At 40.2% G+C, this 22,563-nt stretch overlaps 1 protein-coding gene across 3 annotated transcripts in view; it reads left to right on the top strand.

The window, feature by feature from the left end:
• Positions 1–22,563, top strand: part of igsf9a (immunoglobulin superfamily, member 9a) — a 110,383-nt gene that overhangs the window by 36,629 nt on the left and 51,191 nt on the right. For all 3 annotated transcript variants that reach the window (XM_049603483.1, XM_049603485.1, XM_049603484.1), the window contains exons 4-7: positions 1,503–1,649; positions 6,878–7,026; positions 10,004–10,115; positions 16,984–17,125. In XM_049603483.1, the coding sequence (XP_049459440.1) occupies positions 1,503–1,649; positions 6,878–7,026; positions 10,004–10,115; positions 16,984–17,125 (550 nt within the window). The remainder of the gene's footprint in view (positions 1–1,502; positions 1,650–6,877; positions 7,027–10,003; positions 10,116–16,983; positions 17,126–22,563) is intronic.

The following is a 22,563-nucleotide window of genomic DNA, read 5'->3' on the forward strand; positions in this document are numbered from 1 at the left end:
ATACATTTGTAAATTAAATTAGGTCCAAAATTAAATGAAAAAGCATTCAGTAACACAGTTAGCAGTGCTGCAGCACATTCTGCAATGTACATTATAATCAGTAACTGCTAACAAAAACTGCGACAACAATGCATTTCCCTTTTCTTTTATCTTCATAAAAGCTTTGAATTTCTTGATTTTTCTTTGGTGGCTACAAGTGAGCTCGGATTAAAAGGAGCAGGGAAATGTTTGTTTTTATTTACGGAAACAATTCAAAGCTCAATTTACATAATTTAACTAAAATCTCCATTTGTTTGCGCACGGAGAACTCACTAAAGCTTGTGTTGAATGCGTGCACACACTTGTTTTTACACTCTGACATACACCGCATAAACACAGAAACACATACATTTCCCTCTCTCTTTCTCTGCTCTCTCCCTCTCACACCCAATTTACCTTGCATTCAAATCTCATGCAGTCATACGATTTGGTTTGGTTTTTTTTTTAAATGGCAGCAGTCATGGCGCTGGGTCAAGGTCTTACTTCACCTCCACCCTTTCCTTTCCTTTTATCTGGCTCCCAGTCACGTTTTCCACACAACATCCCTGCCTCAGCACAGCCTTTCCTCTAAGGTGCTATACTGACCTATATCACACTGAGCCAGTCAACATGGGGGGGTGGGGTGGGGGGTAGGGGTCAAAGGGTAGGATTTTGAAATGCACTAATCCCCCGAGTGTTTGCTGATGTGTATTTTGCTCTACTTTAACCCTCCCTACCCTCCCTCCCCTGTGGATTTAGTCCCCTTTGGCGGCTTGGAAAAGTAAATAAGGTGTGTTATCGCTGCCAACATACCTACTCCAACTTCCTGGTTCTTTCTCACTGTCAGGGCTGTCCCTCCCTGCCACAGTCACGAGAAATCAGAGCCTCTGTTAATAATTACCATCGCCACACAGCCATCCCAGCGGCACCGAGGCTTCCACGCCGCAGTGTGTTTGCTGTTTTCATGTTTGTATTTCTGAGATGGTGCAGAGAGACGACCGTCCTTAATAATGCTTTCATTGACAGTTTCTCTTCAGCCGTGTTGTTCCAAGGCTGCTAGGTCACTGCACAATTGTCTGTCTGATAAAGTGTGAAAACTAGAAGGACACAAAAAGATGTGGGCTGCAGACTGGAAAAGATAAAGAGTTGATGTTGCGAGCTGCGCTCCGGCTCGAGGGAGCCGTCACCTGGCAACCAGGAGATCACATTTCTTTCACTTGTGTGTGCATGTGTTTGCTGTTGTTTGTGTGTGTGTGTGTGTGTGTGTGTGTGTGTGTGTGTGTGTGTGTGTGTGTTTGGTGTGCGGCAGTTTCGGGCAACGTTTGAGGACAATGTTCTTTTGCAGCACAGCAAAGCCTCTCACTTTGAAAGTTACACACAGCTCAGACCTGATGACAAGTGAAATCAGCGTCACGTGCGGTAGGCCTGTCTCATGCCCTTCACGTCCACCCTTTCACCTTTTTACCTGCACTGTGTTTCTGCAGGGCGGGTGTCTCTGGTACGAGTCACTGACCTGAGGCTGGAGGACCTGCAGCTGGGTGACCAGGGCTTGTATGAGTGTCGAATCCTTTTACTGGATGAGCCCACGGATGAGCTGCAAAATGGCACCTGGACTGTGCTGTCTGTAACCGGTGAGGTTTATGAAGCAGTATGTGTTTGTTTTTCTTTTGCTTCATGAGACAAAATCAAGGATCCCAATGCAAACAAAGGACAGGACTGAAACCTGTATGAACGATCTGAAACATCTGTTCTGGATATATAAGATGGCTCTCGCCTGGTGTGTCGATCAAAGCAGAGGAAGTCAGAATAGATGTCTTTGACTCTTCAGCGGTAATTCCACAACAAACAACAAAGAAAAGCCAGCCTCAATAGGAGTGTGTACAGGGCTGGATATTGAACTTCAATTGAAATGTGTCCGCAACACCAAAAAACACAAAGAGCTTTTGAACGGCTGCTAGACAAAATGTAATATATGAGAAGTTTAGCTCTTTAATTTAAGAAAAGAAATGCTTGTTTTTCATTAAGTCACATGTTTCAATAAGTAAAAATGTCACCGGTCGGGTCTTTAAAGTAAAAAAAATGAAACTTGTTTTCTCTTCTCTTTGTCTGTGAGGAAATATAAATGATGCAGCAGCCATTGTGCTCGGCTTTCCATTTTTCAAAAGAGGATAATACATTTTCTATACATAGTTGGGGAAACATTGTCTAAACTTCAAGCCTCAGGGTGGGTGTTTCCCATGGAAGGGTTTGACTGACATCTGAGGGCTGGTGTTGCTAGGAGACCAGCTGTCAGCGCCTATGGATATAGCGCTGTAGCCTACACTGTGATTTAAACATCTGTTCCTTTACAGCATTCGACATTTAGGAGGAGCCATTATGCTATTCAGTTTTTATTAGAAAGTGGAAGCTAGCAAGGCTTTCACTCACCTAGTGGAAGAATAGACTGGATTTTATTTTTAGTTTTGTCCCATTGAGATCAAATATTTCTTTTACAAGGTAGACCTGGCCAAGAATAGCAGCAACACAGAGTTTCAATAACAAATAAAGTTTGCATAACAGCACATCAAAGTGAGTTTAACAGAATAGCCTGGATTCAATGATTTCACCATGGTTTTAAACACATTCAAGGTCACCATGTGTTAAATCTTTAGATCACTTTGCAGATTTGCTCGATGCTGTAGCTGCAGAGAACCTAAAAGTTATTTCCCCAAAGCAGTTCTGACTTCAGACACAAGACTCAAAAAGTCCTGTGAACATATATTATAACTTCCATATTTCACGCTCAAGGGAGAAGATTGTTTGGGACCAAGCAGTGAGGCAACAAGGACAAAACCGTGGGTTTTTATTTACCCAAAAAGTGCATGAAAAATTACAAACCAAGAGATGAATAATGAGGCCTCCACACAAGGTCAACATAACTTAACTATACTAAATATAATAACTAAACAAGGTGTTAAGTGAACAAACTGACCTGTCAAAATGACACACGAGGGAGCATATTTACTGGCTTGGCCTAACCGAATAATGCCATAATAATAACCACGGCTCGACCAGGAAGGAACCTCCCCAAACAACCACGATAACTCAATGACAAAGAAACAGATGATTAATATCAAACAATGTCCTTGTGTAACCATACAATGCTACAATATGTACACTTAAAGTAAACAATGCAAAGTGAAAAGCAATTCAACAAATTTAGAATCAAACCAACTGTGTGATGAGAGAGTGTGGCTTGGGAAAACATAACCATGTGTGGCTGTGACCATGACAGTGGGGTTTACTAAGAATAGCTTCATAAATAAAAACTGAGGTGACTGAGGTGGCTTGTAAATAACATGATATTAAAGTTTACAAACCAGTTGGGTGGAAACAGTACGACGTGTGGACGCGTCTTGTGAGTAATGAACAAGACTTTAACAAATAAAGCAGACCAAATGTGTCAGAGATCCACAATTTGTAATGAATCTTTGAGCCCTGTGATACACGCTGTCTAGCTTGTGAAGACAGCGAGCAGGGGCATTCATACACAACACATTGCCATATTCAATGACAGGTATAATGGTAGACTCCATCAATTTGTTTCACACAAAAAGAAAAGTAAGACTTATTCTGAAATAAACGCCAAGTAAAAACTTCTCGAATGTGCCTTTAAAGGCAAGAGGTCATCAACTTAAAGGAGAGTTACAGCTATAACTATGGTTCTATTAATTCTGGATAACCGCCAGAGTTGTCGGTCACTCAAAATTTGGGTGAGAAAATTCTGTTGGAGCAGATTTTGTGATGACGTGCACATACATGAGATGGAGATATCCAGTGCTAAAGCACCGCTGTCTAGCTGTCAGGAATGATGAAACAGAACCCCTAGGTATTTAAAACTGGAAATCAACTCAATTCATTGACCAATTCTGGTAACACTTTTCTAATCAGAATTAGCTGTTCTTGATAAAAAAAAACAACAACACAACTTTGTTTTTTTCTGCATTTAGAGCAAGTTGCAGCTGTTCTTGTACTCTATGAAATGCATACTAGATAAATACTATACTAGATAGTTAAAAGCCTTAGCAGGGGTGGGTGCAAAGCAATGAAGGACAGTATCATCAGCATAGAAAGGAAAGGCAGAGTTTGGTATATTCTGTCCAGTGCAATTTATGTTTATCGTAAATAATAAAGGGCCTGGAACAGATCCTTGTGGTACCCCCTTGAGGACTTGCAGTACCCCCAAGGTGGTATCCTCTAACTTAAAATAAAATATTGAAGTAGACATTAAAATAAAATAAAATAAAATATTAAAGTAGACATTAAAATAAAATAAAATAAAATAAAATATTAAAGTAGGCAATAAAATAGAATAAATAATAAAATAGTAAAGTAGACAATCTGAAATATATACAATATACAATGAAATGGTTGTAAATGGGTTAACATGGTAAAAACAATCATTTACCTGGGTGTCTGACTGGAATTGGAATGGATGAAGAGTACCCACAGTGCCACCAAATACTTGTTTGTCACACAAGTCTTTGGCTTTTCTATTGACATTGAAAGACCCTCAAATGTGCAACTCCATGTCTAAGCTTCTCTTGTTTCAAGTCTTGTTTATGCTTAGGCAAGCGCTAACTTTAAAGAATGTTTTGCCATGCAAACATTGCATTTGCAAATTTATACTCGTTTTAAGTCATTTATGTTAATCCCATTTATGATTTTACAAACATAACACATCATCAAAACCTCACGCCTGTCCCATCCATGGGTCTGTCCTGCTGGTTGTCCCTTTTTACACAGATATTGATTCGGCACTGTTACTACCTCTGCAACTGGCTTTAAGGCGAGAAAACTGTCACCCTGCTCTTCGATTGTACCTCTGATAAAGAATGGCAAGTTGGAATAATTGCGTGAAATTTCTTCCTTGAACAGACGGTGCAAAAGGGGCACTTATTGACAATGTCATTTCAACACCTGCTGAGTCATTGTTGGCGCTCTCACTGTGTTGTGTTCGCCCCAAATTATACAAAGGAGGGGTTTACCTGATGTTAGCTGTGTCTCTTTCTTGGGTCCCTCTGTAGTGATGGAATCTCAGTCCAAACCAAGAATTCACTGTCACTGCAGAGAAATAAATAAAACATACATTTATTCTGTATGTGTGATTCTCTTTTTAGCTAAGTACATTTTTATTTCAATTTGACATTAAAGCTTCACTAAGCAGGATTGCACTCTGGTGGCAGCAAAGATGACTAAGTCTTAAAGTCTTTATTATCCAGAAATTATGTAGATCCTGTATTTCAGTTTGTCATTCCTGCAGTATTTCAGCAACTGTCCATATCTTAGCTAATTAATGCAGATCAGTGAGTTCCCAATACACGTGGATATTCAGTTCCTCATTAAGCAGTTTAGTTAAATGTGTACTTTTATCTAAAAAAATCTTCTTTCTGCACCTTACGCCCATCTGATCTTTTATTTTATTCCATCTATTCTGCAGCACTGCTCATGTCTTACTGTATGTATAGCACCTGTTTCAACTCAAACTTTTGAAAAGTTATAAAACAGCTTTTCCAAAAACTTCTATTTTAAAGACTTTTTTTCACACCGTCTAGACAGATTAGGGAATTTGGATAACTTTTGGCTTTCTTCATGTAGATTTTGGGAAGGAATCATCTCTGAATAGAGTTGTCATCATACGTATTGATAGGTTTAAATAATAAATCTAAATATGAAATATGCATCATTATTTTTTCTGCTTTGAAGTTTATCCTTATTTGGGGAAAAAAACCTCTGCCATGACTCTACGTGCAGACATACAGAACAAAGTATCAGTGCACGCTGCAGATCAAAGCCAGGCGAGACAGTTTCACCGAGTTGGTCTGTGTGCGTCAGGTTAGAGATGAGAATTATAATAGATTATGACTGTGTACTTGAGGCTTTGGGTGTAACATCACTGACGTGCCCTGCAGGTATGCTCTTCACATCCCATTGTTTGCACTCTGCCTCAACATTTGAGATTGTCAGTGGCCTCCACAGGCTGGAAATGCAGAGCTCAAAGAACGAAATCTATTTACATGCAGGAGCTGATTTTTTTTTTTTTTTTTTTTTTTTAAGGGACCAGGAGTATTTGGCAGGTTATTTTCTAATTATAGAGCAGAATTTCACCAGGTATCTCCTGTGTACAAACACTAAAACAAACATCTCAGCCTGTAATTCAGATAAGAAAAGAAAAATGACTCTTATTCCTGTAAAACAAACTAAAATACTGAAGCCATTTTCAAACCTTTTCTCTGGTTATTTATTATACACGAGTTCAATAAGGGTATGAGTCAGAGGAATTGAAATAAAATATTGAAGTTGCAAGGGGTTTGTTTATGTTTGGAGTTGGACGTTGGATAAAAAAGGCTCTCTGTATGCTCTCTGATGAGATCTGAGCCTTAAAAGTGGCAGCAAAACGCTCACGCTCGCAGATCTAAAAGGCAGCGTAAACTGACATTTTCACTTTGGAATGTGAAATAATAATGTAAGTTGATGTCAGTAAACTGAACACAGGCTGCCGCTGTTTAACAAACAAGGCCGAGCTGCTGTCACGCTGTATATAAATTGATAAAAGGGAGGGATGAGGGAGACAAAGGACTTATTGTCAGCTAGTCCGACTTCTCTCTTTGCAGTTTTCCTCTTTTTGCTGCTGCTTGGAAGACAGTGTGGATCTTGCTTTAGATTTCTTTTAGCTGTAGACAGTGAAGTGTCCATGTGTAACATTAGTTTTATTCGCCTCAATTCACCTCTGCTGGGAGAAGTTTTCTGATTTTGTCTTGTGAATCTTAAACAATAGATACGTTTTAGTTAAATGTTTTTCTCATGTTTTGTTCAATAGCCCCTCCCATGTTCACCGAAGCCCCGCCCCCTGTGATTGAGGCTCTCGTTGGAAGTTACATCTCTCTTGCCTGTGCTGCCAATGGCAATCCCACTCCGACCATCACCTGGTTAAAAGATGGCAGCGTGATTCCAAGAAGAAATTATCAGGTATGTTAATATGATTGTGTGTGCATTGTGTATGAATATAAGGAGTTTGTTAATGTGTCTCTGTATCTATCATATATATCTATGTACTGTATTGTCTGTTTGTAAAAAACGACGTTTGATCAGTAGCCATCAGCGTCAGTCACCGACACACAGAGGCACCCTTAGCAGTTGTATAAGACGCACCTGGCGGCAGCAGTTTTGACTCCCTGGGTAACTACTGTCGTATAAAAGGCTAAAACACACCGGCAGCAAATGGTGCACATCAAAAAATACACCCCCATTATTTTCAATGTACAACCCCACACAGGCAGCATCTAGATACGCGTTGGCACTCATGGTCGCACTGCCCTGTGGCACTTTAAGCCACTGTCTTTTTTCCAGGCTGGCCACCCTTTGAATTTAATGCATTTTCCCCCAATCACTCATTGCTTGTACATACCAGCTCCTGTAACAGCTCCTCTTCTCTGCTCTTATGGCAGCTTGACTCCTCTCCTCACCATAGATGCATAAAGAGAACTCTGTTGTTGTTGTTTTCTCGTGTAAAACAAAGAATGGATGAGGAGAGACCTGTTGTTGAGGTCAAGAAATATCCTGAGCTAAAGGACCCACAATCTCATCATTATAAAGACAATAGCCAGAAAGATACTGCCTGGTGAACTCTTTGAGTGAGAAATCAACTTTATTGATTTTAAGCTATCACAAAGGTGGAGGAAGTACAGATCTTTCAGTGAAAGTAGCAACTTTGTGTGGTTGTCTATTGACAAGCTGCAGCGTGAAGCATCTAGTGTGTGTGCTAGGGGCAGCACATGACACGTGTTACCTGACACACGGCACCGTGGCGGCACCGATGTGTTTTCAGCTTAAAAAGTGGGAGAGTCTGCATAAGGTGGGAGGGGGTGGTGGTGGATGGGTCAAACAAACTATGGATGATCACCTGGGAGTCCCTCTGGACTTGTCCTGTGTGAAACTGAAAGTCGATCAAGTTATTTTTAAAACAACATAGTGTGCTAATATGCGCAGCATGCTATGCTAGTGATGTATGTCACGTGATGTTACATTGCGTTAGTAACGGCCACATTACTTTAAGCCAAACCATGATGTTTTCCTTTAAACCTAACCATGGGCTTTTGTTGCCTAAATTCAAGAAAGTAAATGAAAAAGCGTAATTTTAACCTTGGTTGTAGGGGTTATTTTGAAAAAAGACTGTGTGCATTTAACATGTGGAAACTGTGTGTTTCCTGTGAAAACGAAAGCTTATTTCAAAAAGACACAAAGCATACAGGGGGCGTAGCCAGGCAAACCAGACTAACATTAAGGTAAACTACTTGCTTGTTGGTGCTAGCTTAAAGGGACAGTTCACCCTAAAATCAAGAATACATATTTCTCCTCTTACCTGCTAGGTGAGGTATCAGATTCTTGGCTTCTTCTGCCTGGTGATGAGGTTGGTGGGTGTAGTTTGGTAGAAAGAAAATAGGGTAGGCACTTTACTTGAAGGTATCTACATAAGGGTGACATGACACTGTCATAACTATGACATGACACTGTCATGAACTTGTCATAAACATTATGTACATGTTATAAACGTTTATGACTGCTGTCACTAAATGTCATTCGTTGTTTGTATTGACAAGTTGACATTGTTTGGGTTGTCTTGATTATGACAACTTGACATTAATCAAAGTGACATTACCAGATGTTGTCTTTGTCATGACAAGTTGACATTGTTTGGGTTGTCTTGATTATGACAACTTGACATTAATCAAAGTGACATTACCAGAAGTTGTCTTTGTCATGACAGGTTGACATTAAATTAGTTTGGGATGTCCTTATCATGACAACTTGACATTAACCAGGATGACATTACCAGAAGTTGTCTTTGTCATGACAAGTTGACATTGTTTGGGTTGTCTTGATTATGACAACTTGACATTAACCAGGATGACATTACCAGAAGTTGTCTTTGTCATGACAGGTTGACATTAAATTTGTTTGGGTTGTCTTGATTATGACAACTTGACATTAACCAGGATGACATTACCAGAAGTTGTCTTTGTCATGACTGGTTGACATTGGTTGGGTTGTCTTGATTATGACAACTTGACATTAATCAAAGTGGCATTACCAGAAGTTGTCTTTGTCATGACAGGTTGACATTAAATTAGTTTGGGATGTCCTTATCATGACAACTTGACATTAACCAGGATGACATTACCAGAAGTTGTCTTTGTCATGACAAGCTGACATTGTTTGGGTTGTCTTGATTATGACAACTTGACATTAATTAAAGTGACATTACCAGAAGTTGTCTTTGTCATGACAGGTTGACATTAAATTTGTTTGGGTTGTCTTGATTATGACAACTTGACATTAACCAGGATGACATTACCAGAAGTTGTCTTTGTCATGACAAGTTGACATTGTTTGGATTGTCTTGATTATGACAACTTGACATTAATTAAAGTGACATTACCAGAAGTTGACATTAAATTTGTTTGGGATGTCCTTATTATGACAACTTGACATTAACATAAAGACATCTTCTGGTAATGTCATCCTGGTTAATGTCAAGTTGTCATAATAAGGACATCCCAAACTAATTTAATGTCAACTTCTCATGACAAAGACAACCCAAACAATGTCAACATGTCATTACAAAACCTAATGACACTTAATGACAGCAGTCATAAACATTTATGACATGTACAAAATGTTTATGACAGGTTCATGGCCGTGTCATGTCATAGTTATGACAGTGTCATGTCACTCTTATATAGATACCTTCAAGTAAAGTGCTACAGAAAATAGTTCCTACATGAAACTGCTCACAACAACGTCAGTGGATTATCTTCAGTAACCAGGTCATGATTGAAAAGTGGTACATAAGTACAGTACTTGAGTAAATGCAACATTCCACATCTATTCATCTATCATCTCATGTGCCTCTCAGTCTATCTGCCGTGTCATATTTATTTACCAGGAAGGAGCCTTATCTCTGCGAGCAGCGAGCATGCAGTCAGCAGGACAGTACACCTGCCACGCCTCCAACTCTGAGGGAAACGTGACTCGCGTGACGAGAGTGAAGATCAAAGGTCAGTTGTTACCTGTCTGTCTGTCTTTCTGTGTGTGTGCCTGCCTGTCTGCCTGTCTGCCTTTCTTTCTGTGTGCCTGCCTGCCAGTTCCTTCAGTCTCTGTGATGTGTGTGTGCCTGACTGGCTGGGAGCCACCCAAATTTACATTTCTGTTTCTCCTTCTTGCATCATATGACAGAGTGGTTACAGAAACTCCAGCTGAATTCAACTCTCATTCTATCCCTGTGTAGATAATATTGATATCATGATATGAGACAGGATTTCAACTGGGATTTTTTGGAGTTGCTTTGTCGTGATAAAGCTTTGTGTTTTGCTCAATTTGAAGCCGGCATTTCAGAGATGGGAGTTCTTTTTCCAGTGCTCACCAGGCTGCCGTAGCTGACTGAAATGAAACATCTCTTTTTCTGGTCATCAGATTCACATTATTAATCATTTTTTATTCTAAAAATGTTCCTGGTTGAGTGAAAAATTTACATTTCTCTTGAGGTATTGAGGAAAATATATCATGAGATGTGATGTTTCCAGCACTGACGGATTCATAGAAGTTTGCAGATTTCCAAATTAACTGTCCGATGTGAGGACGTACACATGTAGAATATGCAAATATGCCACTGTGTATCATAGGATTACACCGACACAGTGCTGCATAATACATTGTGGAATTTATTTCTGACTTCTTCCTGTACTCCTACTCCTACACCTACTGCTGATTTTCACCGGAGAAAAGGGACTCGTCTGGAGCATGGTGCATGGGGAAATATTTTGTTTTTGGCACAACGTCTCCTCACGGTTTCACTTCATTTTGGAATCTCTCAGATGCAGTGGTCACATTTTGAATAATAATCAACACCATGAGCACATACCGCCCTAACACTGTTCAGTCTAAGTCACATTATCTGAGCTTTGGCTGCGTTTTTGCGCAGCGTTGCCACATGGATGGATTACAGGAGACTAATAGCTGATCTGGATGAAGTCAGTCTAAAAGCCTTAAGTAACCTCTAAACTGTCACTCATGCATATATCCATCACGCATTTTAAGGTTATAAATCCAATCTGTAATGACTGCTGTGGAGATCATGTGGTTATTTATACATGAGGCATGTGGTATGTCAAGCCTCCTGTATTAGCTCTTTGCAAATAGCACACGTGTCGGAGTTCGGCACGCTACGGGGAAGAGATAAATGTGACATTTTAGCAGCATGTTGTAGTAGCTGTATGTGATTGGTTTCCAAGGAGATAACATTGGTATATTTGAGACTATTGAGTCTCAGTGATATTGTGAAATAAGATTTTATTCAACTTTTTTTGTTTTGTCTTTGAAAAGGTTTTCCTTGACAGCTTTTTCAGTTGCTGTGGCGTAATCGTCAAATGAAAGTCATGATTCTCGGCGTGCCGTGTGTACAGTGATTGTCAAATCTACAGCTCATTCACTCACAACACAGTATGCATTTCTCATTGTTCCCACTGATGCACTGACTTTTCCTTGGTTTGTCTTCCTCCCAAGCACATGTATCGGCATGCTTATTGTATAAATCATGACCTTTGAAACATAAACGCTGCATATTTTCACTTATTTCATCCAGCATTATGTAAATGCCACATGAACTGATAGCAGATGAATCTTCACATCCAGATAACATGTTTATTCTCAAGCTTCAGTGCCACTTATCTCATTTATGCCACAGAGGGCACAAGTGATGATTTTCTCTGAGTTTGCTGTTGTTTGGTCGTTAAGCCGAGACTTGATTCCAGTTTAATGTCTCTATATAGTATGTTACTGATCTTCAATGTCCAATAGCTCTCCAATCTCACAGCTCCATAGCATGTGAAAACAAATCTGCATCCTCCTTATTGCATCTTTGATATGTAGAAGATATTAAGGGTAGAGATGATAGTAAGATGGATTAATTTATGTCTCCTGGTTGTGAGTCTTTCAGCATCTAGTGGTGAGTGCTCAAAATCTATCTTACTATATAATGACAAAAACTCTCTGTGGGTGTGTGTCTGTGTGTCTGTTCCACGTTTTTCTCCTCACTGACTTGGTCAATCCATGTGAAATTTGGCACAGTGGTAGAGGGTCATGGGAGGATGCCAATGAAGCAATATTACATCAATTGGCCAAAGGGGGGCGCTATAGCAACCGATTGAAATTGCAAACTTTGAATGGGCATATCTCATGCCCCCTATGTCGTAGAAACATGAAACTTTGCACAGAGATGCCTCTCCTCATGAGGAACACATTTGCCTCAAGAACCCATAACTTCTGCTTATATAGATTTTCCGCCATTTTGAATTTTTTGAAAAACACTTCAAATTGATCTCTTCCTAGGAAGTTTGAGCGATCTGCATGAAACTGGGTGAACATAATCTAGGGACCAATATCTAAAGTTCCCTCTTGGCAAAAGTTGGAAAACTTACTCAAACTGAGCTTCTATAAGGCAATGAATATTGCGGAGGGTGTGGCTCATCACATAAAGGTGTATAACATCTCAAGGGTTTCACCCATCACCACGCAACTTTGTAGGCATATGACCACACATAATCTGAGGGGACCCCTCCATTATTGACCCCATCAAACAAAATGGGGGCGCTAGAGAGCTAATTTCTTATCTAGGCCTAACCACCATATGGATTTTTATTAAACTTGGTAGATATGTAGAACAGGACGCCTCAAGGTGACTGGAGAAATTTAACTCTAATTGGCAACTGGGTGGCGCTATAACAACAGAAAAATGCTTAAAAATGGCTAAAATGCGACCGATCGCTGTGGCTCCCCCTGTGGACCAATGTTTGTTTTTGTTTTCTAATTTTTGGTATGACTAAGTCATGGTATGGTATGCTGTACATAATCACGAAAATTGTCAGTCAGTCATTCTGTCTGTCCCACGTTTTTCTACTCACTGACGTGGTCATGGTCAATCTATGTGAAACTGCACATAGGCATTGAGGACTGGCATAGGTAGAAGGTGACAAAGCTACCAACGGGTATGGACTAGTTATTATGTAAAAGTGAAATTACTCTCTCATGTAAAAATGAAAATGAGCGTTTGAGAAACCCACTCAGGTTAAAATAAAAAAGTAGCTAGTTAGAGTCAAACAGTTCAAGTTGCTTCACATTTTAATATTTTTAGGATGCGTGGGCCACTGCAAACTGATGAAAAAGCAGCACTTGTTGATGAAACATGTTTTAATGAAGTCGAGCAGGTAGGCTAATCAAAAAAGTAAGGAAAGCCCATCCAACTGAGATATGAACAATCTCCCACTGTCATCTCCTCCTCTCTGGCCTCTCTGCCTCATTATAACATCAAAGATTAAAGACGAGATGAAGTGAAAAATGCCTTTTTAACCCTTTCAGATCACATTCCTAGCCATACTGTGCACATATTTAACAGAACATGCAAAAACATCTACAAAAAATCTATTTCCTCATATTCTTAAATTACAATCTAATTGTGTTTTATTCCTGTATAAGAAAATATGACGTGTGCTTGCACAGTGGTGTGGTGGTAGTTGATGAGGTGGGTGTGCCACTTGATAGATGGGTCGGTTACAAAGGAGGTAGTTGGTATAATTTCCTATATATTCCAGTGGCTTTTTGGCTGATAGGTGTGTACACTGTAAAGGACCAGAAAAATAGATGGGTATACCTTGTATACCTGTGTATACCCTTCACTACACCATTGTGTTTATGTAAGCTTCTACCAGCCAATATCATGACATCCACCAATCAATCAATCCGTAACATTTTGCTGCACAGAGATAAGATTTATTAAGCTAGCAAGCAACAGCATGCTACATTGTTGTGTCTTCGTTTCCCCAAAATACCATGGCTAGAAAATGTATTCACATGAGGAAAGTTGTATCTGTGACAGCACCAGATTATGAACAAGGCATTTTGCAGTGGACTGCTTTAGCAACTGGAGCATGCAGTGGACTTTGTCTTTCTCTCACTGACGGATATGAACATCCAGTCGCTGGATATACTTGCTTTACACCATCAGGGATATGTTAGATATGGAAACCAGACAGTGTCAAAATGCTGATTCATCTGAACTTTAAAGTTACACATGAAAAATTACCATAGCTAATTTTAACTACCTAATTACATTTTCACCTTCAGTATGTGTAACTTATTTCAGTCTGCTTGCAGTGGTTAAAGAGGACTTTTTAAAAGCAGAGATCTCAGTGTTATTCCAGAGGCACAACACTTCATGTAACTGCTGCTGTTTTTCCGTATTTGTTTAAAAAGTTGGCCAGATGTGCTCCATCATCATGGCATCATGGTTTAAAGACAGGGGGGGCCTTTCCCAAACCACCCCCTCTTACACCCTCTCCCAAGCCACTTCCACTCCATTTCCACATTCACACAGAGGTCAAGGTAAAGGTCAAGGTCAAAGTTATTTATATGGCACATTTAAAAACAACCAGAGTTGACCAAAGTGCTTCACAAGCATAAAAGAAACTAACAAAATACAGAAGCACAGAGCAAACAAACAAAAAACAATATGTGGACTCAAGATGTCAAAGATCAGCTCACATGTCTTGGAAGATTCAGCGGTCTGAGCAGTTCTTATCTGCATGGGTAAACTTTTCCAAAGGTTAGGAGCAGCCACAGAAAAGTCTAGATCTAGGGACATCCAGCAACATCTGACTAGATGACCTCAAAGCTCTGACAGGTGTGTGCATGCGTAAGAGCTCGCATAAATAAGGAGGTGCTGTGCCATTTAAAACCTTAAAAACAAGCAATAAAATCTTAAAATCAGTCCTGAAGCCGTCAGGAAGCCAGTGAAGTGAGAACAAGAATGGAGTGATGTGCTCGTGTTTTCTTCTTTTAGTTCAAATCCAAGCAGCAGCATTTTGCGCTAACTGCAATCGACGGAGTGACGACTGGTCCAGACCCACATAAAGAGAGTGACAGTCGTCAAGCCGAGTTGTTACGAAAGCATGTATGATTCTCTCAAAATCCTTGTAAGACAGATACGGCTTGACTTTGGCCAGAAGTCTCAGCTGTAAAAAGCCGGTTTAGACAACAGAGCTAATTTGCTTGTCAAATTTAAACGTACTGTCAAAAACCACGCCCATATTTTTAACAAATGGTCGAATGTATAACCCTAAAGGGCCAAGAGTGGCAGCACTTCCATCCAGGTGATCAGAACAACCAAACACAATAACTTCAGTCTTATTTTCATTCACGCACAGAAAGTTTTTAGATCTCTCAAACAGTTGAACAGGGGTTGCAGTGAGTCTCTATTATTCCTAACGGCAAATAAACCTGCACATCGTCCGCAAAACAATGGAAGGAGATATCATCATATCAGAGGGTCCGCCACACTTAGTGCCATCCCAAACCAACTAGTGAGGAGTGGAAGTGAGTTACACAACCCTCCAACAGCGAGTCTGCACCGATGCCTGCTCACTGACCACGTACAACACCGTGATGTGTTCGTCATGGAAGACGCTCTGTACAAATAAAGTTTCACAATTAGCCTAATAAACTTAACCTGCTCAAACTAAGACAGACATTAATAGGCCCATTGTCAAATAGACGTAAACATCTTATAGGTTACATTGTATAAAGGATGAAATAGATCCTTCTCTAGGAAGGATATCTATTCATTCATTTCAGGAACCGCTTATCCTCTTGAGGGTCGCAGGAGGGCTGGAGCCTATCCCAGCTGACATTAGGTGAGAGGCAGGGTACACCCTGGACAGGTCACCAGACTATCACAGGGCTGACACATAGAGACAGACAACCATTCACACTCACATTCACACCTACGGACAATTCAGAGTCACCAATTAACCTGCATGTCTTTGGACTGTGGGAGGAAGCTGGAGTACCTGGAGTAAACCAACACTGACATGGGGAGAACATGCAAACTCCACGCAGAAGGGCTCCCTCCTGGGTTTGGACTCAGGACCCTCTTGCTGTGAGGCAACAGTGCTAACCACTGCGACACTGTCTATCTATCTATCTATCTACAAAAATTAAGGTAAACAAGAGCAGCACATACGGATTAAATATTTTTCTCTTTTATAAAAAACATAAAATTAGGTCAAGCTTTATTTTTCGCCATGGTTATGAAAAGTTCTGACACTCCTTTTTTCACCACGTAGAGGGAAGTTAGTCCCAAAGCTTGCCGCTGTGTTTATCCCCTGCACCTATCCCCTTAGCTGTGAAGGTGACTACAAACAGAGTGACACTCTGACATGGCGTGGGAATGAGTAGGGCCCGGTTTTGGAAATGCCTGCGATGTCTTTTTCCCCCAGGCAGATGGGAACTTGGCATCTGCAGCAAAGGTGTTCCTCATGTGCTTTTCGCCCCTGACACGAAATCACTGCATTTAAAGCAGACGGGTTATAACAAAGGTATAAAGGGTGAATGTAGTGAAGTTAAAAGTAGATTCCTGGCTCAAACATATACCCGAGTGCCTGTTTCCTAAACATGAGCTTATTCAGTTTGCTTTAGAAAGCATTATTATCAGGGTTACTGTGCTGAAGTCTCAATGAGAGATGACAAAGACACAGAGTTTTAGTGTCTTCTGCCACTGACGCAGTTCTTCAGACACCTCACTGAAGTGATGATAAAGGGACATGTCATGTTGACGGCAGCGATGCGCTCAGAGATGGAGTTATTTACTTTTGACATGAGTGAAACGCTTTTGAGTGAGTGACCAGCTTTTATGGGGAAAACAAGGTGTTGTGCTCTGCATATCAAACGCTGATTGCTCCGGATGTTTTCAGGTGGTTTCGGTTTTTCTGACATTTTATAAACTGAATGATTCGTCAGTTGATCAAAAAACAAATGAATCAATATTGATCATTATTTGCAGCCCTTTTTTTCACCTGATAATCTGCCTCCCACCAGGTCCGCCTGTCATCATCATCCCTCCCAAAAGCACCTCTCTCAACAAGTCCCAGAATGCACTCCTCCAGTGTCAGGCGGTGGCCGACCCCCCGAACATGACCTATGTGTGGCAGAAAGATGGCGAGAACGTCCATCACATCGAGTGAGTGCAATCATTACTCTTTGTTCCTGAGCAGCCCATTTTCACCCTTTGATGTTTTATGCAGTGCGTTTTAGTGTGGTGGAGTTAAGTGATACCTTTGTGGGCTTTCTTTTTTGTATTCTTAAAGCTCAGCACAGGAGTGGTTGTTACATCTAATTCAAATCTAACTCTGTGCTTTTCGTGGAAGATTGCAAAACAAAATGTTCACAGAGAATAGATTTAAAAAAGATCAACACAAATAGATGTAACAACATGGTGGAAATGTGAAATAAACAAAGCACATTCAGTCAGATCAGCAATGTCAATACCAAGATTTAAAGAGGCTGTCCCAGAGATGAGATCTATATAGACTAAAACATGCTTCTTTAAGTCCACACATACTAGAGTCTGCCTCCTCGCAGGTCTTAGTTCTGGTCCATGGAGCTACAGAACATGAAAGCCAGTCCCAGCGGGCCAGATGAATCCAGAAGCGACATTTCTTAAAAGCCTGTCTGACATGTACTCATGTGCTGGTCCACTGAGTGATTTGATGACAAATGTTGAAATTTCTCCTAAAACTGACATGGAGTAAGTGGAGTGATGTTAAAAACAGGTGCAATACTGGCTTTATTTCAGGTCTTGCATGTGTGTTGCTACATTCTGAATGAAATTTTTCTCTACAGTTTGGTGATTGAGGGCCAATTTGGGGTGCCTGCTCTGTCATAGATGAAATAACATGAGGACACAAAATGCACTCATTAAATTTTACACTGATTTTAATAAAAAAACATCAATTTTCTGTTATTATAACACAATAATTCATTATGTGCTCAAAACCTCTGGCCCTCATATATGAAAAAGTCAGCTGAAACTCTTCACACTGATGCTGCATTGCCTAGAGTTGGTTCGTGTTCTCACGGCAGCATTTACAAGCGGACCAGATCAAATGCCTCGTGTGAGAAAGCTGCTCTTGATTGGTCATAATTTCCATGTGGGAAAAATCCAGGAAGTAAAGCAAACGTTGAAAAAGAGTACACTTGCAAGATAAATGTGACACTTTCTAATGTCACAATGGAGGGACAACTACGCAGGTTGATTTTAGCGCTGCTCATCGTGGACTATATTGCTGTCATGGTTCACTTTGTTTTTCAGTTTGCTAACTAACTTTAGCTTGCACTCAAATAGCAACACATAGCCAGCAACTGTAATCTCTTGAGAATGTTACAGAAATGCCAAAGATGGCTCCCGGGAGAAAAATACACCACTCCAAATGTTTTCATCATTCCCAAAAACAGAGCGGTATGTCTGTTCCCTAGGGAGTGTCCACAGTGATTCAGCTGCCACAGTATGTAGGTACAAGTGACCTTATATATCTTATTACTTTCCAAATGTTACACTGAATTCATAAAGAAACTTGGTTTTGCTTGCGAGCCTCCAGAGAAAGAAGAATCCAAAAACGGAAGACTCTTGATAAATTGAAGTAAAAGTGGGCCGCATGTAACAACAGCAAAACTTTATCAAGACATCTATTTATAAATACAGTGTTGGTCTCATTTATCGTGTCGTATGCTCAGTACTTTATAAACAGACAGACTTTTCCAATGGGGAATAGGGCTGTGCCATATGGACAAAAATTCATATGTTTGTATTTAGAGGCTGAGTGGCAATGCATGATATATATCTCAGTATTTTCTACAAAATGGGCTACATGTTTTCAGTTACAAGTCAAAGCCACTTTTCGGATGTCACAGACACTTTTATAAAAACAGACTGTGATCAAAAGAAAATGCAAAGCTGGACTTTTTCCCTGTCTTTGCATAATTCATTGACAAAAACAGTAATTTTACCTCTCTGAACACAGGAGCTGCTGGTCTACTACTGCCTCAATCAGTTAGTTTGTGTTATTGAGTGACTTTGGTGTTTAGTTCAGGTTTAGTTCAGATTAACTAAAGATACACAAAAACACAAGCAAACTTACTGACTAAGGCAGCAGTAGACCAGCAGCTTCTGTGTTCAGCCAGGTAAAATTGCTTTTTTGTCAAAGTTTGGCATTAAAGAGAATATAGGTAAGTTTTACTTTAAGTTCAAATAAACACAAGAAATTTGTGCTCTAGAGAAAGGATCAGCAATCAGTGAATAACTTCCTAAGCCCTATGATAAGCTATTATGGCAAGGCTTAACTATACAGACCAGTGAGCAGTGATAACTAACACATCTTTGGGGTCATCAGGTGGGAACCTCCTTTCACCAGTGTTTCGTCTAGTTGGTCCCACGACATCTCCAGGAGGCTAGACAGTGATCTCTGGCCTTCCTGAGACACTCCCCTAATGCCAGGTCTCACTGCTCCCCGCACCAACCCAATAACCTCCTTTACCTTACTTACACATGGCTGTCTCAGCCCAAACAGCACAGCCACCTTCATCAAACCCAGGCTCCGTACATGCAAGCTCCAGGTAGTGACCGTGCCGATACTAACTTTCCTAGCACATTCACCATACTTTATTTCACATGCTACATAGCATAATTCCAATATAAGCTAAAATTAAAGGAGATAGAGAAGATAAACTAAAAGTTAAGTTCGTTGTCGAAAAAGACCGTCTGTTTGGGAAGTAATGAGCGTATGACTAGATAAATGAAACTATATCACATGAGCTGTGTGATGTTGAAGGAATTTCAGAGCTGATGATTTAATAGCTGGCGAAGACCTCAGAAGACTTCGATGGATCACACACAATATTTAATGAAGACTCAACTGAGGAGAATCACAACATACAACAGCTCAACATACAGAGCGTAACACTATGTATGCCATCCAGAGATTTTCAGGGTGTCCTTGCCCAGTTCTTGCATTTAACCCAAACAGTATTCCCTTGCAAGTTACTCCACGATCCCAAACAAGATTATTCGGTCCCAAACTATGGCTTTGTGAAGTTTCTATTGACTACTACTAAACAACAAGCACATTCACCTGGCTCACTCTAACTCACCTGGACTGTCTCTAACAAAATGCACATATCTAAAAAGACTGTTTCGTCAATTGAGCTTGGAGCACAGGGAAGTCTCCTTTCTCCTTAACTTTGGGAGCTATGGCAACAGAGCCGGCTACGCACCCTTATCTGGGCAGCTGTACTTCCTCCGCCACAACTGGGAGACAATAGATGGAGTGTGTTCATAACCAAGATCAAGTAGCCTGACCTGGAGGCCTCTTTTAAGCCTTCTGCTGACCCAACTGTTACCTTAAGCGTAACTATCATCTATTTCCTTTACCGACCAAGGCTAAAGGCTGTGACACAACAGAAGTCCTTCACATGTGAGAGTTTGTAAACGGACTCTTTTATATAGTTTTTTAAACATGGTTGCCTAAGACTTGAATGTACCAAGACTGTTTCATAGTTTTTGGATTCTTTGTCCACTTGAGGCATGAGGAGTAATTGATATACTCATGGTAATATGGAGGATGAAGTATTCCTGTCAAGGGACAGTCATTTCCTCATTGTTAAATTTGTATCAATCAGATTTTGTTTCATAATTGCTTCTTTCCACTCTGAGTTAATTTTGGCTGCACAAACTGTTTGTACAGGCTGACACACATCTAAGGCCCGCATTAGACAACTCAAAACTGAGAGGATTCTTTGGCAGACCAAAAAAAAACCCAGAGGTTTGCTGTAATCACGCCAGCTAGTGATGAAAGAATGCTTTATTCCTCCAGTATCTGCCCAGGAGAGAGAGAGAGCTGTACATCAGTAATATTTCTGAGATGATAAAAGGTGGGTTTTTTTTTTTTTTTTGTTTGTTTTTTTTTGCTACTTCTGATGTGAAATTCAAATAGGCATCAAGAAAACACACCAAGGTTACTAGCTCGGGGCTTGACATTTTGTGCCAGGGATTTAAAAGTTAGAGCACAGCTTCTCTTTTTGGATTTTTGCATGAATGTTGTGAACCCCAGTGTTATGTCTGTTCACTCGCAGGAAACGCAGTGACATCCAGAAGTTGATAGGATTTCAACATCATATCATATAGAAGTACACACTTGTGCTTCGTCAGTTGTGACAAGCTAAGAATACATGGCTATGAAGCAGCTGCTCTCCCAGAAGCAAAATGTGGAGCACAGAATAGCACTGACGTCAATATCAATATATAACAACTGATAAAGTAAAGGTGCTGGAAAATCTGTTATGTGTGGAAAAAGAAACCAGACAGCTGTGCTTGTTTTTGGTTAATATGGCAAATTATATACCTGACAAGTCAAAGTCAAGGTACCACATCTCCACATTGACCCAAAACAAATAAATTTCTATCACGAGAGACTCGTTCTGAGAGAAAGGAATATTTATTTACATGTGCACATAAGTACGAAAGTGCGATTAGACCCTGTCGTGATGTCATCTATTCCAAGAGGGTGGTAAAGACGTAGTAGATTAAGGAGTCTAGACGCTGGTGGTGGTGATGAGATGAAGAGGCAACTGAGGATCTGGATGTGAAGAGGAATGGACTTTTTCTTTTTTAAACAAGGTATTCATAAACAAACACAGAACCAGTGAGAACAAAAAAACAGCACACCCACCTATCAACCCGGGGACAAACAGAGAAAGCCAGACCAGTCAAAGGAAATATAATAGACAAGAAAGAAAGAAATAATAAATTAAAAAAAAAAAGTAGATAAAACAAAAATATTAAAAAATGGAAAAGTGACAAGAAAATAATTAAATTTAATTGATTTTATTAAAACAACAGATTTTCTCCAATTGTGAATGATACATAACATCCTTGATCCAATGTCCATATGTTGGAGGTGAAGAGTCCTTCCATTTACACAGGATGAGCCTTCTGGCCAGATGTGAGTTGAAGTTAACAATGTCTGTTTGGTCTCTATTTAAAGCAACTCTTACCTTTCTTGCATTTCACACAACACTTAGAAAAATTTTGAACATCCACAACTCCCGCCTCCTTCCAAAGTCCCACCCCCCTCCTCCATTACGTCCTAATTACATTTATGATAGATGTAGGCGTTTGCAAGGTAACATTAGACACACGGAAGAGGAGAGCGAGTGTAACGGTACAACCAAGACAGTCAGACGCAACCCCAGAGTTTTAAAACTCAACCGGACTCAGTGACGACTGATGAGTTCTAGAATAAGGTTACAGTGCTAACGTTAGCGTTAACGTTACTAGTAAGTGGAAACGCACAAGGAAGATAACGTTAATGTTTCAGAGGCTACACTACAATAGGCTAACATTAGCCATTAGTAACTGGATGCTGTATTGTCATATATAACGTTATATGTTATATTAGAAGCAAACTAAACATAATGTTCCCTGTCCTGCACAGTCAAACACAAAACCAGGGTTTTAAAACTTAACCAGAGTCAGTGATGATTAATGAGTTTTAGAATAAAGGCCCAAACATACTTGGGCGTACTATAAGCGGAGCGGACTCCGCGAGGAATGTCCGCAGTCAT

The sequence above is a fragment of the Epinephelus fuscoguttatus genome, linkage group LG18 (assembly GCF_011397635.1).
Source record: "Epinephelus fuscoguttatus linkage group LG18, E.fuscoguttatus.final_Chr_v1".
In the NCBI taxonomy this organism is placed as follows: domain Eukaryota; kingdom Metazoa; phylum Chordata; class Actinopteri; order Perciformes; family Serranidae; genus Epinephelus; species Epinephelus fuscoguttatus.